The sequence below is a fragment of the Gambusia affinis genome, linkage group LG23 (genome assembly GCF_019740435.1).
Source record: "Gambusia affinis linkage group LG23, SWU_Gaff_1.0, whole genome shotgun sequence".
In the NCBI taxonomy this organism is placed as follows: domain Eukaryota; kingdom Metazoa; phylum Chordata; class Actinopteri; order Cyprinodontiformes; family Poeciliidae; genus Gambusia; species Gambusia affinis.
Window position 1 is genome coordinate 16,076,904 of NC_057890.1, and position 15,924 is coordinate 16,092,827.

Genomic DNA, 15,924 nt, shown 5'->3' on the forward strand with positions numbered 1-15,924 from the left:
TTCCAGAGCTGAATGTTTTAATTGAACTGAATTGTTTTCTAATAAGGAACAACTTAAAATAAAAACTGTAAAGGTAATATTCGTCCTCATTCTGCGATTTCAAGTTTCTTTTTTTTTAAATTTCTCAAATTAAAAGGGGACATATTATGCAAAATTCACATTTTTTACTTTTTGTTTCGTACTTCCATTGGAGTGTCAACACCCAGCTACTCTTTGGCAACAAGTTAAAGTTTTTGGTGTCTGGAAAATTTTCAAGAACCTTCCAAATGTAACAAAGTCCAGCCCGTTACCTAGCAACCCCAATGGAATTCTGCCCGTCGCCTAGCAACCAAAGCGTAGCTCTCATACATTGGGTCAGCCTGTTTGACTACTGTATGGCTACAGGAAAAGACGAGAGCTTTGTTGTTGACTTACCATACAGAAGCCACTTCGTTGTGGTTGTGCATGAGGCTCCACTTCTGCTTTTTATAGATGTATGTTTATATAATCGTGCATCTGTTTGCATCCATTTTCTGGTGCGAGGGTAAACGTTGAATTAGAGGACGTTACTAGCAGCGGATTATTTGGATTTAAAGTAACAAGACGCCCTAAAAGAGCTCATTCTGAAAGGAGCTTGATTTGTATAAACACGTATATCATTGAGTGCATCTTTGGAGGTGTGGCTTCTTCCTCAGCAACCATCGTCAGCCCACTTATTTAAACTATAGTTATTGAACGGATTGATTTGATTTTTCCACAATGTCGCACTTTGATTCAAAAAATATCCACAGCTGTGCCTTCGTTTATCTTAAGTTATGTGAATCAGTATTATAAAGCCATTGTAATTAAACTACGATTACAAAGTAATGACCTCATGTGTGTAAACCTCTGAATTTGAGGAATGTAATTCAACACATCTCATATTTATTATTCTTGCATTCAGCAAATGTAAATATATTTTTAGAGTAATTGACCTGAAACAAAAAGTTTAGTCTGATTTTTTTATTTATTTTTTTGTTCTTAAATGTATGTCAAAAGCTTATTTTTAAAAGATAGGAAATGTATGTAAACTTCAAAATGTTAAGAAAGATGAAAAGAAATTAGCAAATGAAAAGGAAGTCATGCTAACTGATTTAAAACGTTTAGGTTGTATGTAAATATGTCAACTGGACTCCACACATATCAACAGATATTTTTGGTGTTTTGCTAAACAAAACATATTTTATGTTTAAAAAAATGTTCTGAAACAATTAAAATGTCAGTCTTTCAGTAAACGATTACTCCATCTGAAAAACCAGTTGGTGTTTGTAAATTCCAGCACTTCCACCACAGAGTTGGCACGCCGCACGTGTTCATTGAAGACTAATCAACAAAACTCAGTGGGTGTCTGATAAAACTGGCAAGGTTTTGAAGCTCATCTAGATCGTTTAATTAGCCTGATTATCCAAACAGCTGTTTGCTGGAGCTCCCTGACTTTTCCCACCAACAAACACACACACACACACACGCACACACACACACATATGCACACATACGCACAATGGGTTTTAATGCCAAATATGCCCTTCAGGTGAGTCTCGGTATCATCAGTGACACTTTTATTGTACAGCCTCAAATTGACTGGCGGTAAATCAAAAAGCTCTCCAAAAAGAGCTTTTGTTTATTGGTAGATTGGCTTAAAAATCAATATGCAGTTTCTTCCAGATTATTTAATGCTGTAATAAATTGGTCACATATGTGTTGTTCTTAAATTTTCCAATCTCCATGCACTCATCGTTGTTTAATCCCTGGATTTATTAGGGATGCCTTAATGCTGTTTTGCTAATATTGGGAGCCGGGAGGGTTGCAGTAAACAGCTGGTGGTGCTTATTTTCCATCTGGGTGATATTAAACTATTCCCATAAGATGAATCAAAAAATAATAATTTATGACGCGTTTTCTTCATAGCGTGCACAGAATGAGCTACCAACAAAATGAAACTATTTTAGCAGCTGATTAAACTATTATTGACGATTAATCAATTAAACAAATAAAAATGGGTTTAGCTATTTAAAGGAAGTCCTTTCCCACTATTTCATTGCAATATTTTCTTGTACTATTGTTGTAAAAACTGTTTATTTTTAGGTGACTCTTACAAAAAATGCCGTCTGTAGGGCTGCAACAAATTTTTTTAGTAATCGATTAATCTTTATTCTGACGATTAATCGAATAACGAATGGCACATTCTGCAGATATTTTATTCACCCTTTAGCCTTTTTCTACAATACTAAAAGTGGGCTAAAATCTGAAAATGAACAAATAATTAAAGTTTTTTTTATATAGAAAAAAAGTTTTTGCAAAATGCCATAACAGATCATTCCTTTTTGTAGATCTGAATCAGGTGAAGTTAAAAATTTGGCACTCGAGGAGTTTTGGCTAAAACATATTTGCAGAAAAATGTATTTTTTAACTTAAATGCAAAATGAGTATATTTTTGTACAATTTTATACTGCTTTTGTTTTTTTCAAAAAGGGACTTTTTTAAGTCTGTATACTCCAGTTAACAATTAATCTGTTACTAAATTAGTTGATGATTATTTCAATAATCAATTATCAGACTAAACCGATTAATCATTTCTGCCCTGGTACAAAACCAAATCCAATACATGTTTGTTCTTAAAGATTGTACTCTTTAAATAGATGATTGTTATAGTTCATGTAGCTAAACGCTTTCACCGCCATTCCATTTATAATGCACCATGAGTTTTAATAGAAAGTTAATAAATTCCTGTTTAATTACAACACAAAGTGACACTATAAATATAACAAATGATGATTTGTTTGCCTCATCAAACTTGGTGCAACACTGAACCTTTTAAAATGGAACATTAAACAACCACAAATCTGCAATTAAACATTTAAATCCAAACCATAACTGCTCTGCAATGCTACTGAACTATCATTTAGTGCACCAGTTGGATTATTGCCATTTGTTTCAGTAAAATGTAACTATATTATTCTTCATAATGGGATTGTCTCCCACTGATGAACTGATACTGTTGCAATCATTTTAGTCGGGGGGGAAAATGATAACTGTGGTGATAAATACTAACTAACTAATTGTCTCACATTCGCTGCAGCTGATGAAAACAGATCTGAGTTGAGGTGAACTTAATAAATTCAACAGTGAATTTGTCTAAGCCCAGATCTCATCCAGATGTTTCTGTCAATTAGTGTCTGAGTTTTTCCCCCAGATGTTTTCCTCCACATGTCGTCTCTTAACATTTCCTTTAAACTTCACGTTAAAAGGGTTAGATCTTCAATTGCCGTAGTTTTATGTAAAAGTGGTAAATATTTATAATTCTCTTTTCCAAGAGGCATGCTTGAAAAAATACTTGGAATGTGTTTCTATCAGTTAAAAATATGTTTAATGACCCAAGTCTCATTGTGTACTTAGGCCTGTCATGTCAAATTTTCCTGGATAATAAAATGCGATAAACTTTGTGATCATTTTCTAGTAATATATGATAAGGGCATTATAATGCAAGTTCACTCTATATAAAGTTAATTTTTTATAATGCAAGTTCATTCTATATATACGGTAGTTCAATTTTCTAAAGAACCCTTCACACTGGAACTGGAAGAAATTTTAAATATCCAAAGAAATTACAATAATAAAACCTCCAAAACCAAGAAATAAAACAGAAGTAAAAGCCACATACAACCAAAACCATGAATAAAATAGATTATGAAGACTCTGTTAAAAAAAAACGTTTAATTTGGCTTATGAGTGCTTTCACGTGTGGTTGGTTACCGCTAATAAATATACATACATTGCATTGCTGCATTTTTGCACCTTCCCACATATATTTGCACTCTGATAAAGATGTGTAACAAACCTTGAATTCTGTTTATGGTTTATTGGCAAATAGCAAAATTTTACTTCAAAAATAGAAAAATCCACTTTATTTTGAGTTAAGTTTCAGGAAATTATTGGTGTCACAATGATTGTTGGCCCTGAAAATTCCCATAAATGGATATGTGCATGTAAATGTAAGTATAAATGTTATTTATTTAAAATTTTGCACCTCATTTGTGCCTAAACTTCAACTTCCTGTCTGATGTTTTCAAATTTACTTTAATAATTTTCATTAATGCAGAACATTATAGCAAAACAAACACCCATGATGCTTTACTATAAAATTATGGAGTTTTTTTTTTTTTTATAAGACTACAGACAATGTCCCCCAAAAATTAAGGTGTTTAATTCTGAGTAATTTGTTGTTTTGGAGTAATGGCTTCTTCCTAAAGGAGCGGCGTTTCAGGCCGTGTTGATTTGATTCAATATGGATGACACTGATTTACCAGCTTCAGCCACCAATTTTACAAGATCTCTAGCTTTTGTTATTTGTTCACACATTTTGCACCAAAACTAGAAACTTTATTATTCTGTCGTTCAGAAAATGGGAATAATTTTGCAAATTTTACATTTTAGCTGTCTGTAAAAGTTTTTTTTTTTTTTTTTTTTTTTATTTAAGTCAGTTAATGTTAATATCCGTCTTATGGAGACATTTTCATGAGACATTTCACACTTATCAGATTAAAAACAATTATTATAGGAGCACACTTTTTCAGTACGGAAGCGGGACTTAATGTCTTTCTTCTCAAAACTTCTGCTCTCTCTCGGAACAAAAAAGTTCCGTTGCCTGGCAACCTCTCAGCCAATAGAATGAAAGTGTTCTACTGGGTGCGTTTGTTTCCTTCTAGAGGGTGTGCCTGTGTGTCCACTATTCGATTGTAGCAATCTGCGCCACCCACTGGATGTAGGGAGAAATGACAACCTCAGCTTTTGCGGCAGAGAGAAGTTTTGAGTGCGAGAAGGAAAGTTTGAGAAATCGCGGTGAATATTTGAAAGAGAGCAAAAGTTTTGAGAACAAAATATATGAAATCCTGCTTTCAAACTGAAAATGTGTGCTCCCATAATAATTGTTTTCAATCTGATAAGTGTGAAATTTTGATTTAGTAAAAGTTAAGCCAAATTAAAATTTATCTTAGTTTGAGCATGAATTAAAATATAGCAGTGACCAGTAATTTTTTTTTTTTTTAGTTTTTGATTGAATGTTTTTATATTTGGGGACAGAAGTTAAAATTGCCTGTTGATTTTGATTTATATTTTCCATGCTACTGAGTTTTACACTTTTACTGGCCAACTTAACACCCACTACTTGCAGTAAACAGGAAGTGTGGGTGAATATCTGCTTATCATCGCCAAACAAACCACAAAAACACTTTCCATATATAATCTGCTTTCAGCATTTGAAATAAGCTGGAAAAGCTCGCGGTTCCCAGTGAAGTCCGTTTTTTCTATTTGAGCCAGACTATTTTCTGACAGCAGTTAGACGTTACCTCTATCCTGAAGTGAACAAGCTGTCTTCTTATTCTGTCTCTCCTTCAGACTCCTGGGAGATTTACAAAACATCTGCTGAGCTTAAGCAGGAAATTTTATTCTTCTGCAAGAAAAAAAATCCTATGTTTTAAGGATTTCAGTTGTTAAGGAAGCAACTAAATGCTTCCTAAGTTGTAGGAATGAGCCTTTGTTTTGACTTTGTTTCTTTTTCCATCTTTAAGAGGCAGAAATGAAAGATTATTGTTTCTGAATAAATGAAAATCTATATATTTAAGACAGTTTGGCTGTTTTTTTTCTTCTTCCATTATTATTGCTACTTTTTTCCTTTTCTGTCTCTATTCGTCCCTCAGATTTCATCCACTGTAATCTCTGGTGTTGCAGCAATCACACGATAACGGCTCTAGGAGATGATAGTGGACCAACCACAGAAAGAAACATTGCATCTGGAGAAAGTATTTTCTTCTGCTTTTGCTGTTTTGCCACATTTCTGATTGTGAAATGCATTTTAATATCATTTTGGTAAACACAAAATGCAGTTTATCACATTAGAATTTAGTTTATTGAAGGGAAAAAGAAGTTTTAAACAAAAATATTTGAGTTGACATTCTTCATGTTGTCAGACAGGTTCTGATTAAATGACTTATTGATTCTATGGGAATTGTAAAATTTGAGCACAGCTAAATAATAAGTTTACTAGAGATGGGTGATGTATGTAAAAATAAAATCTCCAATTGTTTTCAAAGCAGATCATATTTCTGGTTCTTTGTTGTTTGCGTTTTCTAAAGAAGAAATTGCAAATCACTAGAATCACAATATCCTAGAATCTTTGATTTTAAAAATGTCATAAGCAGAACTAAAAATATTTTTTTCCCAGACGACCATTTTAAAAATAACGAGCAAAAAGTTGTTTTAATAAAAAAAAAGAGTTTAGTTATCAGAGTTTATATGATTCTTTGTTGTTATTGTCAATCATTTCAAAATCCTGCTACTCATGATAATTTGATGCTGATGTGTTAAAAGAAAATATTTTCTGTACCAAAGTAGAACTTCACTAGAAGCTCAACATTTCTTGTATTAATTTCTTAAATTTGGTTTTTAAGTACTCATTAGATTACTACTTTATTTTAAAATTACGACTAAAAAAAATACAATTGTAGCCTGGTCCTAATATTTTCATAGAGTTGACCTGCTTGTCAAACAAGATGGCCGCCCTGGGTGGTGACATCACTCCAAACTTTACAAACCCTTGTAGGCCACTGATGGGGAAAAAAAATCCACATTTTCTAAAAATTAAATTAAACCCGCCAAACTTTTTATTTTTAAATAAATGAAGCAATCCTTTTAAGATTTTTCACTGCATTGACAAAAACATTATTTAAGTAAATAAAGTGTGGTGATTTTATATCTTTAACAGTTGTGATTATTAAGAGTCTCATGATCTAACTTGAGCGTTTCAAGAGTTCAAAAGTTCATCTCCGTCTGTTGGCACATGGCTGCACCAGTGGAAGTAATTTAGAGCAGATGGATTGGCTGAAACGGCTCTAAAAATACTTGACAAATGTACTGGAAGTACAAAACTAAGTGACAGACTAACATCGGACAGTTTCTGGCTTTTCTGAATATCTATGCGCATCAGATCTACCCAGACACCTGCCTGAAGGCTCTTTGTGATGGCTGACAGTGTTTTATTAAATAGAGATGAAGCTGGTGGAAAAGCTGCATCTGCACAACTAAGACTGCTTTTGCTGATTTCTTAGGAGTTGCAGAAGAACGCAGTGGCCAGGTGCTGATGATAAATTTCACTTAACCTACCAAAACCTGTCAACACTTCTATAAACAACAAAGTTTTAGCAGCTTGCGTCGCCTCAATGCCGAGTTACAACCACATCGTGAATGATGTTGGAAAAGTAATCGTTTCTGCTTATAAACCTGAAAAAGATTGAACGATTTTGTTTTAAAGGTGACATTTTCATGCTTCCTTGACAGGTTAGAATGGGTTCGTTATATTTTTTTTGCACAAAATCATTCTTAAAGATATTTTAGTCTGCTCAGTTCTGAATATTCCTGCCTCCACTTCAACGTTTGCAGTCGTATGTGAAAATGGCTGCAAACAGATGTGCAACTATATAACCGTAAGTCTTGGAAAAGCAGAAGTAGAGCCTCCTGTACAACCAGCAAGAATGCAGGACGTGGTTTCTGGATGGTAAAAACTAAAGAAAAACATTTGTGTTTTCCAGCAGCCATTGTACAGCACATACATCTCTAAAACCCAGCTGACCAAACGTGCTGGAGCTGTTTCGGTTGCTAGGTAACAGGGTGGGCTTGGCTTGGGTTGCTAGGTAACAGCATTGGTAATGATATTGAAACTGTTCATTTTCCAGACATCCAATTAGCCTACTTAAATAATAATAAAAAAAAAAGTTTGGGTGTTTTTTCTCTATTTTTAGACACCCGGGTTTAGAAACCCAAAAGGAAGTACAAAAAAATGCAAAATGTGAATTTTGCGTAATAGTTCCCCTTTAACTTAGCAGCTCAATGAAAACCATCTAGACAACAATAAAGTTAGAAAGAAAATGCCTTTAATCTGTATATCTTCCACTGCATATTGTGCCAATAGCCCAGTAAAGTATATTGCAATAAAAACAACTTAATACCGAGACATTTTAACAGTTCTTACCCAGATGTTTGTTTCTTGACTCTTTCTACAGCCCTGGGCCTGACTCTGAACTCTGTCCAATTCTTCTGGTTGAGTAATGTTTGGGAATGCCTTGGGGATCTTTAGAGATAAAAGCTCGCCGTTCCCTGATAAAACACCAAGCTTCTTGTTCAATAACCTCTTTAAAGAGGCTATTTACAAGAAGGAGTTGTCTGTGGATTTGCATTTGCTGGCTTCAGTTGTTACAGTGCCACCATTAAACTTTCTCACCTCGGATTTTCAAATAGAAACTAAAAACGAATCGGCTTTAATTCATACCTCTGTACTGACCAGTTTTGAACATCAACCACTCAAGATCAATTGGATGTTTCAAAGTGTCTTTAATACTTTTATGCTTCATAATAATCTTTCTTTAGATGGACGAATATAAAGTTGATCTATTTTGCAAAATTCACATTTTGCACATTTCCTCAGCCCATAGCCCTTTCGTGGTATTTAAGGTGATAAATTAATTTGTAGACCTGTCGCAATAAGTAATAAACCAATTAATTGCATGATAAACTAAAATGTGTTCAATCATTTCCACTTGCATAATTTATCATTTTTCCCTTTTTTTTTTCTTTTTTACCAAAACCTGGATGACTAAAGTCTTCAGTCTTTTTCTTTTGAAAAACAGTTTTGCTTACAGAGACTTTATGATTAATTTTATTTCTTGTTTTCTGTTTTGTTCATTTACTGTTTGGATTTTTAAAAAGTTTTCTGGTTCCGGTGTTAAATGTTCATTAGAGTTTAAAGTTTGTGAATCTTTGAGAATATCTCACTGGAAAACTGTCTCAAAACAACAATATTATCGTTTATCACAAAAACTTCTGGAACAATTTATTGTCCAGGAAAATGTGTTATTCTGACAGGCTTAGGGATTTGTTGGATTTTAGCCACTAAAGCCAAGAATTGTGTCAGATTTGGTCTCCTTTCTGGAGTGGATTGAATAATAATTTTGACATTGAAATAAGTCGGGTGTGGCGGTTTGGGCATGTGGCGGCGATGCGCCATCCTTTGGAGGTTTCCTGGTCGTTTTCAGCCGGGAACAGAATCCAGACCAAACCCAAAACTTGCTGGAGGAAATAAATCTTCTTTCTGCTTTGGGATGTCAGAGCTGAGGGGGATTTCTGGGTTTCCCTCCAGACCTCCTCGTCTCTTTCTTTTTTTGAACTTGGAGACAAATAACTGGGATTCTTGTGGATTCCATAATTTTTCAATTGTATTTGGTTGTATTTTTAGTTGGGCACTTTGCAAAAACAGGTGATAAGACTGAGACAATTAATCAATTATTGAAGTAACTAACTATTTTAGCATTATATTTAAAGTGTCTAGTGAAAGAATCCATGCCTTTTTCCAGATTGCACCACATTAACACAATCTTCAATGCTCGATATTGTTGGGATGAAGCGATTAATCGTGACTAATCGAATATTGAAATAATCGTCAACCAATTTAGTAATCGATTAATTAACTGCAGTATACAAACTCTCAGAAAAGCTTCTGAAAGAACAACACACTCTGAGCAGCAATCAAGCTTACCTGCAAAAAAAAATAAACATTTTGCATTTAAGATAAAAAAATATATAAAGACATTTCTCTGTAAATATGAACTCAAGTGGTAGTTTTAGCTTCATTTGATTCCAATTATATATAAAGAAAATAAAATCTTGTATTAAGCATTGTTTTCTATCCACTAATCAACTAATCAAGAAAGTTAAATTTAGCTGCAGATGCATCCTTAGCTACAAATGATCAACCTGTTATTGCATTTTAGGAACAGAAAAGGTATTAAATTATTCGTTCATTTGCATCGTTTAATATATTTCTAATATTGTAGAAAGAAGCACTAAGTGTTGATGAAAAACCTGCAAAAAGTGCCAATTTTCTTATCCGATTAATTGTTAGAATAATCGCATAATTGATTGCTAAAATAATCGGTAGTTGCATCCCTAGAGAGTATTTATCCAGCTTTTCTTTATTTGTGTAGCTTTGGGGATTTTCCAGCTCAGGATTTCAGTTCACTGTTTTCACACTGAGTAGTAAGAGAAAAATGAAAGGATGCTGGAGGTTATTGTTGCATATTATTGAGCTGCTGCACCGTCACCGACTTTATTTGCTCGACTGGCAGCAGGAAATTGAGTCGGTGTTGGGCGTTTTCATACCCGTATGTCCAGGTTTGTTTCTGACCCGTTCAGAAAATAAATAGAACAATAGTTGAGGTGTGAAATTGTGGAATATCTGTTAGGGAAGGAATGTAAACAGTAAAGCTTTTCACATCAAAATGTGACTTGTAATGCAAAGTATTAAAACCTTCCTGCAAGGGAAATGGAAAATGTTCTCATAAAATCACAAAATGTAGTTTTACTTAATTTATGTAATTATTTAATCTTTGTTTTTGCATGTTTCTTTTCCACATCTATCTAGAATATCTGTGATCCTAGATTATGTAAAACAAGGAGTATTACAGAAAAGGAAAATAATAATAATAATAATCAGAAATTAGTTTCCCAACCCACATATCTCAAACAATTCAGGTGTAGTCGTGACAACACGTGGTTATGTTCTGTGTTTTTCATTTTGTTCTGAATGTATCCATCTTTATGATGACAGTTTAGGGTTATAAAAGGAAAGAAAACGGGACAACATTCTGAGAATAAGAATACCTCAGAAACATTGAGATTAATATCAAAATGTTTGAGCTTGAGGAGTTGAACATTTGCAAGAAAATTCTCAGAAATTCAGATTTTACTGTCAGAAATTTTCTGGAAAAAATCTGAAATTTGTGAGTCTGAAAAATTGCTGGGAAAAAACTTTGAATTTCTGTGATTGATTTAGAAAAAACTTTAGAAAAAAACATAAATTTCTGAGTTTGAAAAAAGTCTTGAATTTGTACGAGAAAACTGAAATTCTGTGATTGATTTAGAAAAAACTAGAAAAAAATCTGAAATTGTAATTTTTTTCTCATTAAAATTTCTGTAGTTTCAACATTTCTGAGCTTTTCTCAGAATTTTTCTGCTTTATATTATTTTTTTCTTGTTTGTTTTCTTGTCATTTTGCACATCAACATCTGACGTTTGTCAGTCAGTTATTTGAGTTTTGAATCCTCTAATTGGCGAATACATTTTTAAAAAATCATTTTTTAATTGTGAAACTCCAAACAAAGCAGTTTTGATGCTTTGAATCACATTAAGGGGGGGAAGAGGCAAATGCAGTACCTCGTTCTACACATTGGAGGCGACATTGTCCCTGGAAATGAGGATGGATTCAGGAGAAACGAGGGTATCGGTGTGATAGGTCCCCATCGGCAGAGCCGTGCTTCAGCGGTCGCTCTCCCTCACCTCTCTCTCTCTCTCAGTCTCTCTCTCTTACTCTCTCTCAGTCTCTTTTCCTTCGTGCGTCTCCGCCACTCGTTTTGCCGCGCTCCTTTTTCTGCTCCATTTCTGTGCGGATTCCATTCACAGCCCATCCGGCGGCGCCTTGATTGGGCGAACGGGGACGGAGTTGAGGACCTGAGGGACTGAACACCTCTGGAAGGAGTCGGGTTGGGAATTCCAACAGGATCGCATTTCTTCCACTGGATATTATTTTTGCATCACAAAAAAAATTAAGAAAGGGAGAAAAAAAAAATCCTGGCACTGAGTCGGCTGCACAAGCGGTGCCATTCACAGCGGTAATTTGAGTGATTGTGAGTGCACTCACCTTTTCAGCATGCAGATTCATCCGATTCTTTTCTGATGCAAATGTAAAGCAGGCTGGTTGCAGCCGGTCGCTCTAATTCAGCTTGGCATGATCAGAATGAAACACTCGGTGAATTGGTGTGGAGTTCATGAATGCTGCTGCTCACACGCATTTGTGTTCCCTGAAAAAAAAGAAGATGAAAGAAAGAAACAGAAAATGTTCAATTATTCATGTCTTCAGGATGACAGACAACTTCCAAACTAGGTTATTTCCACCTCCTGTCTGAGGCTGGTCGCAGTGCGCTGCATGTTTGTCATGTATGCACTCCAACGTGTCTGGCTCTGCGTTTGCAGACGCTCATTCTGGATGTTGAAGGTTAGACGGTTCAACATTTCCACCCATCTTTCTCTGCTTTTACTTCCATTATGGTTAAGAATGAGGTTGTGACAGGTGCGAGTCTTCCCTTTGAGATTGATTTGTGTTGCTGGAATTTGTTGTGAGGGTAAAAGAATGCGATGCCCGCTTTATTTCTACGTCAGTCCCTTCACCGTCTGCCCCGCTGAGCCAGCAGGATCTACTGGTTTTAAATGGGAGTCCATTCACAGAGCTGGACTGGTAAAGACTGGGGGACGTGAAGGGGAATCCGTGGGTGATTTAGACGCAGACGTCAGTTTGGAGGGAAGATGGTTCAGAGCGAAGCGTTTCCATTGGTTTTTCTGAAATAATCTCAGATTATTGGGCTTTCACTGGATTTTCTGTAAAGTGTGAAACCAACAAATGGTAGATTGGTGACGTTGTTAGTGTTTCACTAGAGATGAAGACTAAGGCCACCCAAAGAAATGTAAGTAAATTCTGACCTTAAACTCAGAATTTACTTTATTTTCTAAGATCTTTTAGTTTTTTTCTCAGAATTTTGGATTTTTCTTCTCAGAATTCCACTTTAACAAATATTGCTTTACTCTCAAAATTCAGATTTTTTTATTCTCACAGATTCTGACTTTTTATCTCAGAATTACGACTTTAGCTAAGAAATCTTTCTACCTCAGAATTTTTTACTTGAATCTAAAAACTCTGACTTTATTCTCAATATTCTGAATAATCTCAGAATTTTGACTTTTTTTCCCTCCACATTTTGTCTTTAATCTCAATATTCGGACTCCCCCCTCAAAATTCCAACTTTAACCTAAGAAATCTTTTTTTTCTGTCTAAATTCTGGATTTTATATCAGAATTCTGACCTTTTTTCTCAAATTTTCGACGTTTAGCTGGGAATTCAGAATTTTCTCTCAAAATGTTTACTTTTAGATCAAAAATCTGGTTTTATTCTCAAAATTCTGACTTTTTTCTCAGATTTTAGACTTTTTTTTTTTTTCCCTCCAAATTCTGACTTTTCTCCTCTGAATTTGAACTTTTGTGTCAATCTATATTAAAATCCAAATAAATAACCAAAAATTCTTAGGTATTTGTCCTTTATGTGATTAGTGTATAAAATAATCACGTAACTGTTTGTTCTTTGTCATAGGATTTATAAACCTGCACTTTCCTTTGCACTTTTACTGTATTTCTAAAAATAAGTTTAGGAAATTAAATTTAAAAAACTGCAGAATTTTATCTGATTAATCATCAGAATAGTAATCAATTACTAAAGCAGTTGCTAGTTGCAGCCTTACAGAACTTAAAGAAGTTCAAGCGTTGTTGTAGATGTTTTCCTGAGGTGATATATTGAGTGATTTCTGGTTGTTTGTTGGTTTTATACCATTTTCCAACCAAATACTGGCGTAATATCTGACTCTATCCTTTGACGTTGTGGTTCTGGTTCTCATGGCCGACATGTTTTGCTTCCAGGAGGTGTGATCGATAAGGACCTCCGCCGGTACCTCAACCTGCGCTTCCAGAAAGGTTCAGTGGATCACGAGCTGCAGCAGATCATCCGGGACAACCTGTACCTCCGAACCGTCCCCTGTGAGTCGCCGCCTTCGGCTCTCCTGCTTTCATTCAGACAAACGTTTCGTTTTGCTCCAGCTGCGTTATCTGGCATTAAAACAGAGTTGATGGACGCTGCTGGATATTTTGTGCTTGTGACTAAATGACGGATTCTGTCTTTGCTGGACGTTCATGGTGGTTCTGAATATCAACACCAGATCTGGTCCTAAAAGGTCAAAAATAAATGCTGTGTTGGTAAAGTTTCATATTTAATCTTGTGGAGATTCATGCTGGTTTGTTCTGTAGCCTCAGAATAATAACGAACCAAATATTTGTGTTGGGTAATTTTGGTGCATCTGCTAAATCGTTTGGGTTTAAGGTGCAAAAGATTAAATATTTGATTTCTGAGGATTTAAGTTTTGGAAAATGAGGATTTGAACCACTCGGGTTTCCGTAGTTCAGAGTGACGTCTTATTTCACAGACTTCTGCTTATTTGGGCTTCGACTGTTGGTCATCTCTTGGACAGAAGATTAGAGCCAGGCTAAGATTTCTAAATGTTTTGATTCTCAGAAAAAAGTCACAATATTACAAAAATAGTCGAGAATGATTCGAGAAGTTTGCAATAACTAGAGATTAAAGCGTTAAAATTACAAGAATTAAGTCGAAATATTACCAAAATTAAGTAATAATTTTATGAGAACGCCTTTATAAAAAATACCAGTAATTCATCAGCATCAAATGACTTTTTTCTAATAAAATTGTCTTTATTTTGCTAATATTGTGACTATTTTTGTAACTAAGTAAAAGTTCTTGTGTTCAACTCGCTATTTCCAAAAAGACACTGTTTGAAAATATTTTCTGTACTTTTAATAAATTTTTTCAGAAAAGACATCAGCTTAGATGTGAAAAAAAAATCTGGATATTTTCATAGACTTCCATACTGTTGTCTCTTTACTTTTGTAATTTCTCAACAGCTCAAAGCTTCAACCAGACATTTTAATTACTGATTATTACAGTTTCCAATCTCATGTATTTGAGTAACATCTCTGCTTGTGAAGTGGCTTTTTAGTGAAACGATCAGTGTGTAAGTTGGACTCTAAAATGAGTGTTTGCTCCGGTTCTCTTCTTATTAGCTGCATTACGAGGCTCAGAGGAGCTTCTGTCGTAGCGCAGTTTAATGTTGACCGTCAGAAAGAAAACCTGGAGTCTGAGTCGTGTGAAGTTAGGAAGGTTAGGTTAGTTTTTGTAGCACCTTTCAGCAGTTCAAAGTGCTTTAAATCATGAAAAACCTCATAAAATCACCAATTATGAAACAAGTAATAAACATTTAATTTCGTCAAAATCATCAATACACATCAAATATGTTGATCACTGATCCAGTTGCCGCTCATCAAAAGCAGCTCTAAGCAGGTGGGGTATAAGGTTTGATCTAAAGCTTAAAGGAAGTCAATGTTTCGGCTGTTCTTCTGTTTTCTGGAAGTTTGTTCCTGATTTGTGGTGCATAGAAGCTGAATGCTGCTTCTCTGAATGCTGTATTTTTGCGCCGAGCAGTTCAGTAACTTATAAACTCACAGACGCATTTTAAAGCCCATTTCCTGAGCTGCAAGGAGCCACGGTAAGGACTTTAAAGTCGACATATGATGTAAAATTTGCTTTTTCTGCCTCCGTTTGGGTTTCTACTGGTTCTGAAGGCCGAGCACAAAAACCCCCAATAAATTAATGTTTGGAAAATGAGCCATTTCAAAAACTCCGGAATGTAACGTCACAATAGAGCAGGAACTTCCCGTCACCTAGCAACCCCAGAAGAGCCCAGCCCGTTACCTAGCAACCCGAGCTGAGCTCCAGTTGTATTAAGGCACTTTGTGCTACTTTTTCTTCTGAAATATAGCAAAAAGCTTGTTGTTTCCTCTTAATTTGGCACTATTCATAAAGGCAAGTTCCAGAAAATGGACCTGGATAAATCGCCTCTGTCAAAGTGATAAAGAAATGGCCACATTTAAGACCACTGAGTGAGAAATAAAAGGAAGAAAAGGGAGAAGAAGGAAGTAATTCTGCGTGATGGATGTGAAGCAGTTCATCACAGCAATTTAAACATAACCTTTGAGTGATAAAGAAAAGACATTTTTCTCTGGGCTGAAGGCTGATGATGCGCAGACAGAGGGACAGTCACCGCTCCTCATACCAATCGTGACGCTCGGACCGAGCCGGGTCGGGCCCGCTAAGGCCGTGCCAGCTGTTAGACAAATTGCCTGGTTGAAATC

At 35.2% G+C, this 15,924-nt stretch overlaps 1 protein-coding gene across 14 annotated transcripts in view; it reads left to right on the forward strand.

Moving 5' to 3' along the window:
* The window catches only part of magi2a (membrane associated guanylate kinase, WW and PDZ domain containing 2a), a 285,915-nt gene that overhangs the window by 101,059 nt on the left and 168,932 nt on the right, over positions 1 to 15,924 (forward strand). For 12 of the 14 annotated variants that reach the window (XM_044108683.1, XM_044108687.1, XM_044108679.1 and 9 more), the window contains exon 2: positions 13,585 to 13,701. The exons of 1 other annotated variant lie outside the window; for it this stretch is intronic. In XM_044108683.1, the coding sequence (XP_043964618.1) occupies positions 13,585 to 13,701 (117 nt within the window). Of the gene's footprint in view, positions 1 to 11,620; positions 11,748 to 13,584; positions 13,702 to 15,924 lie in introns of those variants that run through there. One more of the 14 variants, XM_044108688.1, reaches the window with a different exon arrangement.